Genomic DNA, 19246 nt, shown 5'->3' on the forward strand with positions numbered 1-19246 from the left:
GCAGGTGTCACATTGCATTTGCAGAGCCCCTAATGTACCTAAACAGTAGAAACCCCCCACAAGTGACCCAATATTAGAAGCTAGACCCCCCAAGGAACTTATCTAGATGTGTTGTGAGAGCTTTTAACTCCCAAGTGTTTCACTACAGTTTATAAAGCAGAGCCGTGAAAACAAAAAATCATTTTTTCCCACAAAAAGGGTTTTTTAAGCCCCCCAAATTTTTATTTTCCCAAGGGTAACAAGAGAAATTGGACCCCAGAAGTTGTTATCCAATTTGTCCTGAGTATGACGATACCCCATATGTTGGGGTAAACCCGTTTGGGCGCACGGGAGAGCTCGGAAGGGAAGGAGCACTGTTACTTTTTCAACGCAGAATTACCGTATTTTTCGGACTACAAGACGCACTTTTTCCCCCCCAAAAAAGGGGGGAAAATGGATGGTGCGTCTAATAGTCGCAATGCAGGCTTACCGTGGTGGCAGAGGTGCGGTGGCAGAGGTGCAGCGGCAGAGGTGCAGCGGCAGAGGATGCGCCGTAAGCGGGGTCCCTTTCTCCGGTAAGGTGATGCAGCAGCCGGGTGAATCCTGTTGTTATCGGTGGTGGCGGCCATTTTCTTGAGGCCGCGCGTGCGCAGATGGAGCGCTCTGCTTCCCGGGGCTTCAGGAAAATGGCCGCCGCGACCTCCATCTGCGCACGCGCGGCCTCCCGCCGCCATTTTCCTGAAGCCCCAAGAAGCAGAGCGCTTCATCTGCACACGCGCAGCCTCAGGAAGATGGCCGCCCCCACCGATAACAACAGGATTCAACCGGCTCCGCTGCATTACCAAACCGGGGAAAGGGACCCTGCTTACTGCGCCTCCTCTGCCGCCACACCTCTGCCGCCACGGTAAGCCTGCATTGCCTGCACGGTAAGCCTGGGACCCCTCCCACGCCATACCTCTCACAGCACCTCCTCATCACAGCACCTCCTCATCCGAGCATCACCCCACCTCTGCCGACACCTTGCCTCCTGTGACCCTGCTCTGCCACCGCCAGCCCTCAGGTAAGATACTGTAAATTCGGACAATAAGACGGACCCCAATCTTATAAAAAAAAAATCTTTTTTTCTGCAATTTTCACCCCAAATTTGGGGTGCGCCTTATGGTCCGGTGCGTCTTATAGTTCGAAAAATACGGTAGCTGGAATTGAGATCGGACGCCATGTCGTGTTTGGAGAGCCCTGATGTGCCTAAACAGTGGAAACCCCCAATTCTAATTGAAACCCTAACCCAAACACACCCCTAACCCCAACTGTAAATGTATTCCTAACCCCAACCCTAATGGGAAAATGGAAATATATACATTTTTTAATTTTATTATTTTTCCCCAACTAAGGGGGTGATGAAGGGGGGTTTGATTTACTATTTATAGCGGGTTTTTTAGCGGATTTTTATGATTGCCAGCTGTCACACACTAAAAGACACTTTTTATTGCAAAAAAAAAAAAAGTTTTGGCGTCTCCACATTTTGAGAGCTATAATTTTTGTCATGTGAGGTCTTGTTTTTTGCGGGACGAGTTGACGTTTTTATTGGTACCATTTTTTGATCGCTTTTTATTCCGATTTTTGTGATGCAGAATTACCAAAAACCAGCTATTCAAGAAATTCTTTACCGTTCCACGTTTCGTAAAATTGATGAAGCAGTTTTATTCTTCAGGTCAGTACGATTACAGCGATACCTCATATTTATATCTTTTTATGTTTTGCCGCTTTTATACGATAAAAACTATTTTATATAAAAAATTATTTTTGCATCGCTTTATTCTGAGGACTATAACTTATTTTTTTCTTTGATGACGCTGTATGGTGGCTAGTTTTTTGCGGGACAAGATGAAGTTTTCAGCAGTACCATGGTTATTTATATCCGTATTTTTGATTGCGTGTTATTCCACTTTTTGTTTGGCGGTATGATAATTAAGTGTTGTTCTTTCCCTTTTTTTACCGCGTTCACTGAAGGGGTTAACTAGCGGGACAATTATAGGTGGGGTCGTTCCGGACGCGGCGATACTAAATGTGTACTTTTATTTTTATTTAGATAAAATATTGTTTCCATAAATACATTTCTTTTTTTAGGAATATTTTTTTCTCACATCTAAATAATATATATATATATATATATATATATATATATATATATATATATATATATATAAAAATCAGCAAATGAAGGCAGCACTCCAAATCCTCATGAAGGTAAAAATGTGTCTTTTTATTGAACCCACATCTCTGTGCGACGTTTCGGCTCACACTGAGCCTTTTTCAAGCCTTGAAAAAGGCTCGGTGTGAGCCAAAACGTCGCACAGAGATGTGGGTTCAATAAAAAGACACATTTTTACCTTCATGAGGATTTGGAGTGCTGCCTTCATTTGCTGATTTTTGTATTTATGTGGGCAGATGAGTGGACCATTCTGCCCGGGAGGCCAGGCACCCACCGGTGAGCATTGTGCTGTTCCAATTTTGTACGGTATATATATATATATATATATATATATATATATATATATATATATATATATTTTTTTTTTTTTTACAACTATAACATTGCCCCAGGGGGGCATCATGTTATAGTGTCAGATTGCTGATCTGACACTTTGCACAGCACCGTGTCAGATCAGCGATCTGACATGCAGGGATGCAGGCTTACCAGTGCTTGGTAAGCCACCTCCCTGCAGGACCCGGATGTAGCCCCATGGCCATTTTTGATCCGGGGCCTGCAGGGAGAAGGAGGTTGGAGACCCTCGGAGCAATGCGATCACATCGCGTTTCTCCGAGGGACTCAGGGAAGCACGCAGGGAGCCCCCTCCCTGCGCGATGGTTCCCTATCGCCAGAACACTGCCATCATGTTTGATCGCGGTGTTCCGGGGGTTAATGTGTCAGGGGCGGTCCGTGACCGCTCCTGGCACATAGTGCCAGATGTCAGCTGTGATAGTCAGCTGACACCCGGCCACGCTCCCCCCGTGAGCGCCACCAATCACATATGACGTACTATCCCGTTGGTGGGCATACGGGCCCACCTCGGCGGGATAGTACGTCACATGCCAGAAAGGGGTTAATGAGCAAATCGAAAAAGTTGTCTCAGTTACAATGATGAGACCACCTCTACATTTCTTCTAAGGCCGGGGTCACACTAGCGATGAATAAGGACGAGTGCTATGTGATAAAACACATAGCACTCGGACCAGTATTCATCTATGGGGCAGCTCCCATCACCATTTTTTTTCCCGGCAGTTTTCAACGTGCGAGAGAACTCGCAGCATGCTACGACTGTCACCGACACATCCATATAAGCCCATAGGCATAGATATCATCCGAGTGATGTGCGATATATGCGGACCCCGGCAATGGAGAAATTCATTTCTCCGCCTCCTCCGCAGCTGTACTCTGTGCGAGAGGCTCGGAGCACAGACGCATGACTCGGCTCCTGTCGCAGAGCAGGAGCGGAGTGTCATTAGCATATCACATTCGATGCCGTACGCTAGTCTAACCCCGGCCTAAGACCGTAAACCACCAATAGAGCTGTACAAAGTAGTAGAAAAAAACCTGAATGTTATCAACAAATACTTCAAGAGGAATATGCTGGATTAGAACCAATGGTTTCTCCTGTAATTTGTAGAATGGGGGGGGGGGGGGGGGGACTTAAACTCCATATGGAATGAAGAAAAACTATGCAAATTAGGTCAATGACTTAACAGTAATCTGTCAGCAGATTTTTTGCTACCTCATCTGAGAGCAGCCTAAATGTAGGAAGAGAGACCCTGATTCCAATGATGTATCACTTAGTTTACTGGGTGCAGAAGTTGTGACAGTTTTTAGATGAAGCAGAGCTCAGAAAGCTGAACCCACGCACACCATAGCTTTCTGTGTACATTGTTTATTGACAATAAGCTAGGGGACAGAGTTGGACCAGATCTCACGTGGGCACTAGTCTGGGTAGTGATAATCCCCTGCTGATAAAACACTCATTGTATTGAAACCGCACATATGCCAATCCCTGAAATCAATGTCTAAACCCTTACCTCATATTACCCTCAGTTTACAGCAGGTATGTTAAGTCTAACGTGCCAACTGCAGCATGCCACGGTGGATACAACTTCACATGACATGAAGCAATCTGCTGCTGTCATTTTACATAATGTCATTGTGGACATCACTGTTTTGTTTTTTTGTTTTTTATAACTAAAGCACATTAAAAGTGATGAAGGACTGAGCCACAATACATACAGTAAGTATATTTGAAAGCCATTTGTTTTTACATTTCCAGCAGAATCCCGTGCCTGCATCCTGCACTCCTTCCCTAAGGCCATGTTCACATTTGCGCCGCTCCCGGCTGCGTCGGGCGCAGCCCCGGCGACGCACGCGTCATGCATCCCTATATTTAACATGGGGGTGCATGGACATGCGTTGCATTTGCGTTTTGCGACGCATGCGTCACTGCAGCGCATGCGTCAGGGCGCAGGGAACGCTGCATGACGCAGTTTTTCCTGCGCCCAAAACCATGCAAAAAGCGACGCATGCGTCGCAAAACGCAGCGTTTGTGCATGCGTTCAGATTTGCGTTGTGTCGCCGACGCAGCGCCGCACAACGCAAATGTGAACGTAGCCTAACACGCACCTTTTCCCCCTTCTATGGACACTGCATTCAGGAATATTCTGAGCAGGTGACTCCCGCGCCAGTGACCTCCGGTGTGCGTGACGATAAGGTGCTCTCCCCACTTCCTACCTGCATAGTCATCACTAGGAACCATGTATACATAGTGATGATTATGCAGGGAAGAAATGGTGAGAGCACCTCATCGTCACACACGCAGGAGTGTAATGGAGTGCAAGTCGCCGATGCCTACGCAGAAGATCCCTGAATGCTGCGCCCATAGTAGGGAGGAAAATATAAGGATTGTGGCGGGAGTGCAGGGCACAGGATTCCATAACTGATGTGCATGGGAGGGGGGCATACAGGTAGGAGTAGTGTAACATTTCTATTACCTGTATGTCCATATTAATAGGTCATATACGTCCCAGGGGGGTGGCAGATTCCCTTTAAACACTGATTACCTGCAGATTACCACTAGCAAGTAAATGTGTTTTTTTTTATTTGCTTTATTATGGAGGTGACAGGTTCTCTTTAAGTGACATTTCTGTAACTAATATATTTATAAATTCTTTTTACAAGTGCAAAAAAGTAATTTCAGCAACACAAGCAGTACACATGAAAAGAACAAAACATACCAAAAAAAAAAAAAAAAAAATCTACAAACCTTCTGTACAGTTACAAACGAATATTCCAATTCCCCAAAAATGTTTGCCAAGTTTCTAACCCCTGAAGTATATAATGTAAGTCCTCCCCCGTCCATAATATCAGAATTATAGGGGGGGTCTCATGGCTTGACAGGCCCTAAATATGAAGAATATTGCTTTTAATGCTATGAAGGGGTTAATGTGGTTTTGTAAAAGTTAGCTCTGGCAGTGTGCCAGGAGCGGTTTGAGCTGGTTTTATCCAGTTTGTTTGGAGTTTGAATTAACGGCTTTTTATTGGCCGTTGGGTTTTTGGCAGGCTTTTTAGAAGGTTATAAAAAGCCCAGCAGTTTGAATTTTTACCTCAGTCGGAGCTGAAGAAACAGAAGATGGACAGCCTCTTGCAGCAACTCCTGGCAAGAGCCGGCAGAGAAGACGGGGCAGACTGGTTGAGAAGCTGTCTTGCCTTGGAATCGTCACCGGCGGCTCCGGTTACCGTCCCCCCTGTTTTAGAGCCGTGCCCGTGCCCTGATGTGCAGCAGCCGTTACAGGAGAGCGTCCCAGCGGTGACTCCTCCTGTCAGGTCTAGAAGGAGAACGCCATTGAGGTCTGTTCCGCCCCTTCCATCTCCCGGTCCCAGCAGCCGCGCACCGGATGTGCGCAAGAGGTCTCGGCGCTCCTCCCCGGTCACTTCCCGGAGTCCGGTGCGTGAGGGGCAGCGCCGGTGTCAAGAGGGGTCGGCGGCGTCGTCTGGAGCCGCCGGCAGGGCTGCCGCTCCTCGCAGCCGTAAAAGCGCTGCAGCGGCATTACCCTGCTCAGTGACTGCGGCCCCCTCAGCAGCCTCTTCCAGCAGCCTGCTCCCTCCTACGACGGCCGGCGTCCAGACGATTGAATCCGACGTCGACCGAAGATACAACGCTCCAGCATTGCAACAGCTGAGCTCGCCTGCCAGGGCTTGAGCGTCGGTTCTGCAGCGGACCAGAGGCCCAGAGGAGGACTTTCCAGAGGGGGTGAGAACTTTGATGTGCCCCTGTCTGTCCCTCCTGAACAGCTTAGGGAGATTATAAGAAATGTATTAGTAGATTCAGTTGGGGATATTTTTAGCTCTCCTCCTAGTGTTATAGCACCCATTAACAATGAGGTTAACCCATCCCCGCTGAACCCTTTTAAAGAGGCGCTTACTTGCGACCTTTCACCTCTAGGTTTCCATTTGAGCTCGTCTATTAAGGAGCTCATTTGGAATAAGAATTATGTGGATCTATTTTCGCTACTTCCCCGTAGGGACCACTTGAATAGATCAGAGAAGGAGGTTAAACCGGATAGTGATGACCCTAGACGTAGCTCAACAAAATCATTTAACAATTGGATTCAAGCCTTTTCCATCTATTCAGCGGTCCTAGGGGAGAAATTTCCAGAGTTGTGTAGTAAATTATTCCAACATGTTGATATTATTTTAGAGGCTTATCGTAATTTTGGAGGCCTCGCTTGGCTCCATTACGATGAGGCCTTTAGGCAGAAATTAGCGGTACACCCTGATGTTAAATGGGGGGTTAAAGATGTGGGGTTATGGATATACCTTATGCTCCCCCAAAGGCAGTATGCCACCAAACAACCAGCTTTGGTTTTTCCAAGGAAAGGAGTGTGTTTTGCTTATAATGAGTCTCAATGCAAATGGGGTAGCTCATGCAGATTTCGCCATGAGTGCTCATTCTGCGGGAACTCTCATCCGATGTTCAAGTGCTTTCGTAAGCAATTGTCTCAAACATCACCCAGGGACCCAATTCCAAAAAGCTCGGACTCCGGTGAAAATTCTAGAAATGCTTCAGTGGTTAAAAATATACCCAAGACAGGAGACCAGTAAACTCTTGTTTAATGGTTTCCTTTTCGGTTTCGAAGTTCCTCAATTTAAGGGCCCTGGTTGCGTTCTGGTTAAGAATTTAGCATCCTTAAATTGTCATCTAGATGTAGCTAGGAAAAAGATTTTGGAGGAATTAGCTTTGGGTAGGATCGCGGGCCCCTTTTCTTCCCCTCCTTTTGAAAATTTTCGGGTTTCCCCTCTCGGGATTGTTCCCAAGAAAGACCCTGGCAGTTTTCGCATGATTCATCACCTATCTTACCCCGTAGGTTCTTCCCTGAACGACGAAGTAGATAAATCCCTGTGTTCCGTTTCTTATTCGTCCTTCGACGCGGCTATTGATTTGCTTAGGAAGTTTGGTAGGTTTTCATTAATGGCAAAGTCAGACATCAAATCGGCATTTAGACTTCTTCCTGTCCATCCGGTGGGATTTAATTCTTTGGGCTTTCATTTTGAGGATCTTTATTTTTTCAACATGTGCTTGCCTATGGGGTTTTCGTTATCTTGCTTTTATTTTGAAAGTTTTTCATCGTTTTTGCATTGGGTTTTGGAGCAGAACACTCGGGACGCCGGTATTTTACACTATTTAGATGATTTTCTTTTTGTAGGGCCCCCCTTTTCTGATTTGTGCTTAGTCACTCTAAATAGATTTATAGCCATGTGTGAACAGTTTGGGGTCCCATTAGCTCATGATAAGACTTGCCAACCGTCGAACGTGATCGAATTTTTGGGCATTACGTTGGATTCAGTTAGAATGGAATGCAGACTTCCAGAAGAAAAAATTTCTAAATTAATTGATGCCTTGGATAAATTCTTATCCAGAAAAAAGGTAACCTTAAAGGACTTGCAATCTCTTTTGGGCCTCTTGAATTTTGCCTTGCGTGTTATTCCGATAGGCAGGGTTTTTTCAAGACGCCTCTACAATTCCACAATAGGGCTCTCATCCCCTGAGGCACATATTCGAGTCTCTTCAGAGTTGAAAGAGGATGCCAGGGTTTGGAGGTAATTTCTTTTGGGCTTCAATGGCAAATCCTGTTGGCAATCGGAGTTTGTTTTAGCAGATTCTATTCCGTTTGCTTTTTCTTCCAATTCTGATAGCGGCTGCGGAATCCTGTTTTCTTCGCATTGGTTTTCTCACAAATGGCCTGATTCTTGTTTACGCATGAAAACAGTTTTAAATCCCATGGTTTTAGAACTTTTTTCTATTTTTCTTGGCTTATATTTGTGGGGTCATCTGATGAAAGATAGTAGGATACTGATTTTGTCCAATAACAAGGGTGTTGTTCTCAGCATTAACACCTTGTGTTCTAAAAATGTGTGGGCTATGAGAATCCTGAGGCAGTTGGTTCTGCTATGCTTAAAGTCAAACATCTGGTTGAAAGCTAAATTGGGGTCGAGTAGTTTAGGTTTTATTACGGATTCTCTTTCCAATCAAAAATGGCAAATTTTTCGCCAACAGGTGCCCAATGCAGACTTGGAACCAACGTTTTGCCCGCTAGAGGTTTGGGACTTGATTTTGAGTTAATTCCTCATTTTATAGAAAATTCATTGTCAGCGCGATCATGGGCTGACTATTCAGCCGCATGGCAGCAATGGATTAGCTTCTGTAATTTACATAATTTTGAGTTTAATAATTCCAGCCCTATTTCGGGTTTGAGATTCGGAGAGTTTCTTTGTAACAAGGGTTTGTCATACTCGGCTGTTGCCAAGTCCTTGGCGGGGGTGTCGTTTTTTCTGAAATTATTGGGTAAGGTTCCGTTGTCGGCCTTATTTCCTGTCAAGCAATTTTTAAAGGGGTTTAGAAGAACCAGTTTCAAACCAGATTCTAGACGCCCTATTTCCCTTCAACTGTTAGAAGACCTTTGTATATCCTTGCGTAAAGTATGTAGTGATTCGGCTGAAAGTTTGTTGTTTTCTTCGGCATTTACGCTGGCGTTTTTCGGGGCATTGCGTATCGGGGAGTTAGTTTCGTCGAAAAAAGCTGATCCGTCGGGTCTAATGGTTTCGGATCTGTCGGTTTTTAGCTCGCACTTGTTTTTGTTTGTTAGGAAATCTAAAACAGATCAATTGGGGCGAGGCGTTAGGTTAAAGATTGATTCTATTCCAGATAAGATTTTTTGTCCAGTGGCCAACGCCAGCCGCTGGCTTCAAGTTAGGCCAAGCCTTCCTGGGCCATTATTTATTCATTTGGATGGCACACCGGCGACAATCTTTCAGTTTAATGCGGTTTTGAAAAAATGTTTGCAGTTACTAGGTAAAAATCATTTAAGAATTACGTCTCACTCTTTCCGGATAGGAGCGGCAACTGAAGCGTCGAGATCCGGCCTTTTGGATTCACAGATTATGCAACTGGGCAGATGGGAGTCGGGTAGATTTAAGCTTTATGTTAGACACGATTTATACGATAACTGATTTTGATTTTATTTCAGGTGCCAAAATTATCTGGATTATAGGGCATTCCTATGTTTTTTGGGCCCAGAAGAGAGCCAAACAACGTTATTATTCTGAGAACCTTTCTTTCAGTCAAGAGGTGGTTCAAGTTTTTTGGCACAGTGTGAGAGGCATGTCGTGGTACAATGTTATAGCAGAATTTGAGAAATGCTTTTGTAAATTTCCATCTCCAGATTTAGTAGTTTTTCATCTGGCCGGTAATGATCTCGGGAAAACCAAAACTTTGGACTTGTTAGCTTTGTTGAGATCGGATTTTATTTATTTTAAGCAATCTTCTCCGTTTATTTCTTTTGTTTTTTCTGAGATCATTCCTAGGTTGCTTTGGAATAGAGTTGAACTCGTTTTTTTAGAGAAAATTCGGAAGAGGGTTAATCGGGTTATGTCTAAGTTTCTTCCTTTGATTAACAGCTTTTTTTTCAGACATGTGGACTTAGAAGGATTTCTACCCGGTCTTTACAGGAACGACTTAATTCATCTTTCTGATATTGGATTGGACATTTTTAACCTAGATCTCCAAACGATGGTGGAAAAATGGCTGTCTGGTCGTGGGGGGGCCATGTCTCTGAGACTTGGCTTGTGGAAAATTGCCCTTATGGGTGGATTGGTTTATAAGGTGTTTTAAACTTCCGGTTAATTTAAGAGTTTAATTTTAAGGTCAAAATGTTTGTTATGAAATTTAAGTAACTCAAAAATAAATGACACGGCCATTAATTCCACCTTTTGTTTGTTGTGTCTATTTATTGTATGAATGGGCCTTGTGAAGCCATGACACTGTTATACCGCTGAACACTATTCTGCAGACCTTTAACCCCTTCATGACCTTGGGATTTTTCGTTTTTCCGTGTTCGTTTTTGACTCCCCTCCTTCCCAGAGCCATAACTTTTTTATTTTTTTGTCAATTTGGGCTTATTTTATGTGAGGGCTTATTTTTTGCGGGACGAGTTCTACTTTTGAACGACATCATTGGTTTTAGCATGTCGTGTACTAGAAAACGGGAAAAAAATTCCAAGTGCGGTGAAACTGCAAAAAAAGTGCAATCCCATACTTGTTTTTTGTTTGGCTTTTTTGCTAGGTTCACTAAATGCTAAAACTGACCTGACATTATGATTCTCCAGGTCAGTACGAGTTCATAGACGCCAAACATGACTAGGTTATTGTTTATCTAAGTGGTGAAAAAAAAATCCAAACTTTGCTAAAAAAAAAAAAAAAAAAAAATTGCGCCATTTTCCGATACTTGTAGCATCTCCATTTTTCGTGATCTGGGGTCGGTTGAGGGCTTATTTTTTGCGTGCCGAGATGACGTTTTTAATGATAGCATTTTGGTGCAGATACGTTCTTTTGATCGCCCGTTATTGCATTTTAATGCAGTGTCGCGGCGACCTAAAAAACGTAATTCTGGCGTTTCGATTTTTTTCTCGATACGCCATTTAGCGATCAGGTTAATGCTTTTTTTTTAATTGATAGATCGGGCGATTCTGAGCGTGGCGATACCAAATATGTGTAGCTTTGATTTTTTTTAATTGATTTATTTTGATTGGGGCGAAAGGGGGGTGATTTAAACTTTTATATTTTTTCACATTTTTTTAACTTTTTTTTTTTTTTTTTTTACTTGTGCCATGCTTCGATAGCCTCCATGGGAGGCTAGAAGCAGGCACAGCACGATCGCCTCTGCTACATAGCAGCGATCTGCTGATCGCTGCTATGTAGCAGAAATAGAGGTGTGCTGTGAGCGCCGACCACAGGGTGGCGCTCACAGCCACCGGTGATCAGTAACCATAGAGGTCTCTAGGACCTCTATGGTTACCATCCTGACGCATCGCCGATCCCCAATCAAGTGACGGGGGTCGGCGATGACATCATTTCCGGCCGCCCGGCCGGAAGCGGTAGTTAAATGCCGCTGTCTGCGTTTGACAGCGGCATTTAACTAGTTAATAGGTGCGGGCAGATCGCGATTCTGCCCGCGCCTATTACGGGCACATGTCAGCTGTTCAAAACAGCTGACATGTCCCGGCTTTGATGCGGGCTCACCGCGGAGCCTGCATCAAAGCAGGGAATCTGACCTCGGACGTACTATCCCGTCCGAGGTCAGAAAGGGGTTAAGGCTGTGTGCACACGTTGCTGATTTTTTTGCTATAAAAACGCTAAAATACCGCAAAAAAACAGCATACAATAAGCATCTCATCCTTTAGAATGAATTCCGCATGTTTTGTGCACATGATGCGTTTTTTTTCCGCTGAAAAAAGCGCATCGCAGTAAAAAACGCAGCATGTTCATTAATTTTGCGGGTTTTTTGCGGATTTCCCACTATAAAATGCATTGGGAAATGCCCGGAAAAAAACACATCAAAAACGGGGCAAAAAACACATGCAGATTTCTTGCAGAAAATTTCAGGTTTTTCTCAGGAATTTTCTGCAAGAAATCCTGAACGTGTGCACATAGCCTAAATATCACAAATTCCATTCAAAGGCAAAGTATATGAAAAAGCATTTGTACCTTTACAGTTCCTGATGGACCAAGAAGTCACCGGAAAACAATGGCCGCTTCCAAACATGGAGGAAAAACATTGGGAATTAGATGTTAGGTCAAGACTGGAGGCCAAAAGGAATCACTCCAGAGTCCGGTCTCATTTTTTCCTGTCCACCCTGGTGTAAACTTAGAAATAATTACACCACCAGAAGATTAAGATTCAGAGGGTAAAAAAAAAAAAAACGGAGTGCAGTGCCAGGGTGCACGTAAATGCTCAGCATTCCTAAAGGCACAGGAAATCAAAGGGCTCCCTTTGTAGATATTAACTCTTCCAGTGCCATCTAGAAACACAAGATCAACTTCAAGTCCAAATTGCAATCTACGCCATCAAGGGCCGCTCAGATCATTCCACATTTAATTTCTTCTTTACTGTACTTTGTATCCAGACACAACCATGGACCTATGTTACAGGCCCACGTAGCAAAAGGAAACCAAAGAAACAGTAAGCAACAAAAATAAGCAATAAGCAAATTGCCCCTGCAAAACAGGTGAGAATATCCAACAAGGTCGGCCATTCAAGACAATAGTGGCTGAGTGGAGAAGGTTTTTCAGGCTATAATTCCACCTTAAAAGGGGTAGTTTATCTTAAGGAAAAAGCTCTCAGCACATTGTTACATATGGAACTAGTGGTAGAAATGTGTAGGAGCCAATAAACCTATGACTATGTTGAGATGCCATGTGCCAGCCATGAGAAATCAGTATAGAAGTCATACGAAGAGCAGGCTGGAAGTGCACTGGGAGCGGTGTCCATGAACTTGGAATACTGACACGTCCCCAGTGCACTTCCAGTCTGATTTGCATATGGCTTCTACAATAGCTTATTCATGAATGGCACATCAATCATAACGGGTACTAAAAGTTGCAAACCCCTTTAAAAAGAAGCTTTCACATTATTTTTAAAATGTATTCATCAATAAAACAGGGGCGTACCATCAATCAATATAATTTCTAATCAAGTCTCAGCAGATCACAAATGACTGTTCGGACCTTCTATTTGAGAGTTTGCTTTTTTCACCCTCTAGATTTTGCTTTCTTATGAGTGGGTAGTGCCATAGAGGGGAAAAAAATTAAAAAGTCCCCAAGGACGTCCCCTTGGTTAAAGGGGATCTTTGCATGTTTGGTTCCCTAAACTTCAAAAAGCCCATATGTAAGGCAAAGTTGTAAACAGGTAAAGGAGACAAAGGAAACAACACATTTTAATCATCAGCACTTCAGCCCTTTTTAGTGATATATAGTCAGGAAAAATAAAAAAAATAAAAAGACTGTTAAAGGTCCTGTTTAAATTCATTATCCAGGACTCTGATGCCAATGAGGCGTCCCCCTTGGCTACTTTCCAGGTATCAATAGATATTGGGGCCAATTCATTAAGCCCTTTTCACCAACAGAATGGGGTACGAAAGTTGCAATTTTTTTTTTTTTTTTTATAACTTTATTTTTATGCAAACTCCACCAACATTTTGAAGAGTGAAAGGAGCCTGGTCTAGAGTGGCCGCCAAATTCCCAAACAATAACATAAGTCATATTTTGATTAACCGCCCTAACAGGGAATTGCTCAATTCTAATTAATCGCTCAAGTGCGTGAAGCCATCCGGATCAGCCAACAGATGCCTCATAAGTAGCAGCTCTCACCTCCTGATGCTGACGTAAGAGGTGCTGGACAACAGTTAATGTGACATTTCTCAATATCATAGAAATAAGGTCTTTCACACATTTGAATCCCATGGTAAAATTAAGGACCACATTATCCAGGAAGGCTGCGATTCTCCAGAGTCAACTCAATAGCCTATGAAGGTGTTGAGTTTGGGTCAAGAGACCTGTATCCAATCCGATCCATACCCAGAGCACGAATGTAGGCCGTGCAAAATCGCCCTTAGATTCCATTAGGCCTGTCCCACACGTCCAGATAATTCCGGTACCGGAAAAAATCGGTACCGGAATTATCCGTGTCCGTGTGCTCACGTGCGGCATCTGTGTGCCGCCCGTGTGCCGACTGGGTACCACACGCACTGTGCAGGAGACAGCGCTGTCCCCTGCATCTGGTGCTGAAGCCACCATTCATTTCTTCTCTCCAGCAGCGTTCGCTGGAGAGAAGATATGAAAAATCTTTTTTTTTTTTGTGTTTAAAAAAAAGATCCCTGTGTCCAACCCCCTCCCACCCCCTGTGCGCCCCCCCCCGCTGTTAATAAAATACTTACCCGGCTCCCTCTCCTCGCCACAGCTTCTCCTTCATGAGCGGTCACGTGGTACCGCTTATTACAGTGATGAATATGCGGCTCCACCCCTATGGCAGGTGGAGCCGCATATTCATCACTGTAATGGACGGCACCACGTGACCGCTCACACAGGAAGAGCTGCGGCGAGGAGAGGAAGCAGAGAGGGAGCCGGGTAAGTATTTTATTAACAGCGGGGGGAAGGGGTTGGACACAGGGATCTTTTTTTTAAACACCAAAAAAAAAAAGATTTTTCATATCTTCTCTCCAGCGAACGCTGCTAGAGAGAAGAAATGAATGGCGGCTTCAGCAGCACCCTGGGGGGACAGCGCTTACTGTAGCGCTGTCTTCTGCACGGCACACGAACTGCACATGGACAGCATCTGTGTGCAGTACGTGTTTTACGCAGACCCATTGACTTTAATGGGTCCGTGTAATACGTGCGCTCCCAGGAACACTGACATGTCTCCGTGTTTTTCAAATGGACACACGGTCCGTGAAAACACGCTGACATGTGCAGAGACACATTGATTTTAATGTATCTACGTGAGTCAGTGTCTCCGGTACGTGAGGAAACTGTCACCTCACGTACCGGAGCCACTGACGTGTGAAACCGGCCTTACACTGATAGCCAATCACCCCCAATACATGGAAGTAAATGATGGACAAACTCCATTGTTGTGGTCATAGAATCAATGGCTCTGGTGTGTAGGACTGCAACACAACAGTAGTAACAAGACATCAAGAAGAATATAGGAGTCTAAAGTCCAAGCACAAGTATAATTTTATTCTAAGATTATATAAATTATTCCTAAGAGCCCATACTAAGCTCCAATAATACGTTGATTTTAATATAGAATATAAAGTATGAGACTTGTGTATGACAAAACAATATAACAAGGAATAAAAGGAAAAACAGTTCATGTAAATAGAGGCAAATATACACAAGATAGAGGTCTCACAGGTCCGCATTCTGCATCACGAGCCCACCTGTGAAGAGGTCCTATCCACCCATGTCATTAAATGCACAAAAGAAAACTAATTTTCATTCTGTCTGTACAGATCACAGATTTCACCTGATTGACGGTCAGAGCAGCTTTGTCTCTTCCATAAAATGATTCATTATGATCTCATCAGATTAATGAAAAAAAGATCACAACAAGATAATTATGAACGCCTCCCCTAAGTCCTCTGATGCCCACACCTAGGCTTCGGAGCAATAAGAATCCCATATCAGTCTAAAAAAACAATAACTTCTAAGTGAATTGCCATAATTCTGGCGAGCATCTAGCTTGACACGACAGCTGTGGCCTCACATAAGCACCAGTGGGGAGGCTAATGTCAGCATGTGCTAAGCTGAAAATTACAGATTTTTGTATGACAAATTTTATCGTCTAGGGCAAAAAATACCTGGGATTGAATTAAAGAATTACGTTTTTCCATAAGAAACTGAAAACCAGAAGACTACATTTAATGGCACCAACCCTGGCATCTCTGACTTTTCGGATGTGGTCAGATCCCTATTGAGTGCGCTTCTACTGTGCGCTGATGAGCGCGAGCAAGTGAACACACGGGTTTGTGAGCGATACCACAGACTGAAGCGCACATCCCCCGAGCGAGCGCAGTCTATAGCCTCATACAACAGATGCATTATGGGACTGGAGGGTATGCTCACATCGCTTCATTTTCCATGGGTCTGCTCACGAAACATGAGGAACAATTGTCACCTTCATCTGTAAAGGAAAAATTACTTGGGGTTCAGGTTTTTGAACGTTTTTTTTTTTCAACACGTAAAGATGCTGAGTGTTTAAAAGAAGTGACAAGTCAATGTCTCTGGTGTCTTCTGACAGGAACAAGCTCAATACCGTACACCACAAGTGCCAGCGCTTTCCTGCATTGACTTATGGATTTCCAAAATGTCCGCAAAACAGCAGTAAAGACATAAAAAATGCTGACACAAATTGCCATCCGTCTAGCACTCCACCCGTGCACCCCATTCTGATAACCTGAGAATGAGATCCACGCCGCTTCTCCTCTCGTCGCGCGCCCCACGCCGCTTCTCCTCTCGTCGCGCACCCCACGCCGCTTCTCCTCTCGTCGCGCACCCCACGCCGCTTCTCCTCTCGTCGCGCACCCCACGCCGCTTCTCCTCTCGTCGCGCACCCCACGCCGCTTCTCCTCTCGTCGCGCGCCCCACGCCGCTTCTCCTCTCGTCGCGCGCCCCACGCCGCTTCTCCTCTCGTCGCACCCCCACACCGCTTCTCCTCTTGTCACGCGCCCCACACTTCTCTTGTCGCACCCCCACACCGCTTCTCCTCGTCGCACCCCCACACCGCTTCTCCTCTTGTCGCACCCCCACACCGCTTCTCCTCTTGTCGTGCCCCCACACTGCTTCTCTTGTCGCACCCCCACACTGCTTCTCCTCTTGTCTCGCCCCCACACTGCTTCTCCTCTTGTCTCGCCCCCACACTGCTTCTCTTGTCGCACCCCCACACTGCTTCTCCTCTTGTCTCGCCCCCACACTGCTTCTCCTCTTGTCGTGCCCCCACACTGCTTCTCCTCTTGTCTCGCCCCCACACTGCTTCTCTTGTCGCACCCCCACACTGCTTCTCCTCTTGTCTCGCCCCCACACTGCTTCTCCTCTTGTCTCGCCCCCACACTGCTTCTCCTCGTCGCACCCCCACACCGCTTCTCCTCGTCGCACCCCCACACCGCTTCTCCTCTTGTCGCACCCCCACACCGCTTCTCCTCTTGTCGTGCCCCCACACTGCTTCTCCTCGTCGCACCCCCACACCGCTTCTCCTCTTGTCTCGCCCCCACACTGCTTCTCCTCTTGTCTCGCCCCCACACTGCTTCTCTTGTCGCACCCCCACACTGCTTCTCCTCTTGTCTCGCCCCCACACTGCTTCTCCTCTTGTCGTGCCCCCACACTGCTTCTCCTCTTGTCTCGCCCCCACACTGCTTCTCTTGTCGCACCCCCACACTGCTTCTCCTCTTGTCTCGCCCCCACACTGCTTCTCCTCTTGTCGTGCCCCCACACCGCTTCTCCTCTTGTCTCGCCCCCACACCGCTTCTCCTCTTGTCTCGCCCCCACACCGCTTCTCCTCTTGTCTCGCCCCCACACCGCTTCTCCTCTTGTCGTGCCCCCACACTGCTTCTCTTGTCGCACCCCCACACCGCTTCTCCTCTTGTCTCGCCCCCACACCGCTTCTCCTCTTGTCTCGCCCCCACACTGCTTCTCCTCTTGTCTCGCCCCCACACTGCTTCTCCTCTTCTCGCGCGCCCCACGCGTAGTCCGCTTTTAGTAACTGATCTCAGCTGGATCCGTTTTTAACATTGAAGTCTACGATACGATACACTTTATTGATCCCGACTTAAATCATAAAAATCATAAAGGAATTACATAGTTGACATGACAGTTTGTTGACAGAAGAACATTATACATTAGAATAGGACATACACAACGAGTGAACTGAAATGTAGAGAAATAAGTAGACATTCACCTTGGTGGTTTAACCCTAATGTTATTGTTGTACATTCCCATGGCAGTTGGCACAAACGATTTCCTATACTTTTCCTTCTTACACCTCAGGAGTATTAGCCGGTTACTGAAGGTGCTCTTCTGTCTCATGAATAGCTCATATAATGGATGTGCGTTATTGTTCATAATCGCCATACACTTTTTCAGAGTTCTTTTCTCCACTACCTCCCCTACGGAAAACGGATCTGTTATTTAGCTATGATTCTGTCTTTCATTAGAAAAGGATCCGTGCTTTGGTTACTGGATCAGTTTCAAATGGAAGAAAACTGATGGGTATTTTAACCGACTTGTTATTCATAGATTTCAATATTAAAAAGAAAACAGATGAAGTCAAAATCAGTTTTTTTAAACGGATCATTACTTTACATGTGAACAGAGCCTGGGTGCCCACATATCCAGTAATCGTCAGAACGGATCCAGCTGGCAGTAAAAGTTGTGAAACTTGATGGGAGCATCCCAGACACACACACACCTTATCATCACCTGGAGTGAAGTCACTTCCTGAGCAGCCCCGGGCGATCACACATCCTGAGCAGCAGCCGAGGCTGGGAATGTGCTGCAGGTGAGCGATGTGCTGCAGGTGAGCGATGTGCTGCAGGTGAGCGATGTGCTGCAGGTGAGCGAAGTGCTGGATAATCCGCACTATCGGAAGCACAGTGACATCAAATAAGAAACAATCTATCTGCGATCGCATCTATGTGAGCGATGCCCAAACATCCAGGCTCAGCGCCACCACAGCACACAGCACTCACCAGCTTGCGCAGAGAGCCCTCGTCCATAGCGGAGAAGCGCTCGTCAGACATGTCTATGTCAGTGCTGAGCCCCGCCGCCGTCCTGCTCCGGCCGCCAGCCATGGACTACTGAGCTCTAGCCTCTTACACACCAAAAACTTCAAATCACTACGTTTCCTCTCATGTCTCCGCCCCTTAACTATCACCCAATTACGCTCCAGGAATCATCACTAAGTCACGCCCCTGTGACGGCGGAGTGGATGAATTGAATTCTGAGTACACGCCCCTTCGCAAGGCGTGCCGGGAGTTGTAGTGTAGAAGGTGGCGTGGGTGCAGGTAAATAGGTCGGCTTCATTAGAAGAACTGTCATATCCAACGGTCTCCAGCGCCGATCAATGATCCTACTGTCGGGCGGGGAGGATGGCGACACCTGGAGGAACCGAGGTGCAATGACAGCAGGCAGCCATCAGCCATGCATGAGTCACCCAGGCATCGCCAACAAACCGGAGGGCTTTATTTTCCTTTAGGGAATGATGCACATCCTCACCGCCTGCCTCTGGTCTAGTCACACGCCCGCCATTATTTGCTTTCCCACATGCCTTTCCTTAGGATCACAGGCATGACTCGGATTAGATTTTCTTTACCTGCCCTTTAACCCTTTAAATATGTA

General features: G+C 45.6%; 1 protein-coding gene across 3 annotated transcripts in view; it reads right to left on the bottom strand.

Moving 5' to 3' along the window:
- Positions 1-18723, bottom strand: part of SMTN (smoothelin) — a 173251-nt gene extending 154528 nt beyond the window's left edge. For all 3 annotated transcript variants that reach the window (XM_069760252.1, XM_069760258.1, XM_069760264.1), the window contains exon 1: positions 18598-18723. In XM_069760252.1, coding sequence (XP_069616353.1) covers positions 18598-18699 — 102 coding nt within the window. In that variant the 5' untranslated portion in view covers positions 18700-18723. The remainder of the gene's footprint in view (positions 1-18597) is intronic.
- Positions 18724-19246: the final 523 nt, after the last annotated feature.

The sequence above is a fragment of the Ranitomeya imitator genome, chromosome 1 (assembly GCF_032444005.1).
Source record: "Ranitomeya imitator isolate aRanImi1 chromosome 1, aRanImi1.pri, whole genome shotgun sequence".
In the NCBI taxonomy this organism is placed as follows: domain Eukaryota; kingdom Metazoa; phylum Chordata; class Amphibia; order Anura; family Dendrobatidae; genus Ranitomeya; species Ranitomeya imitator.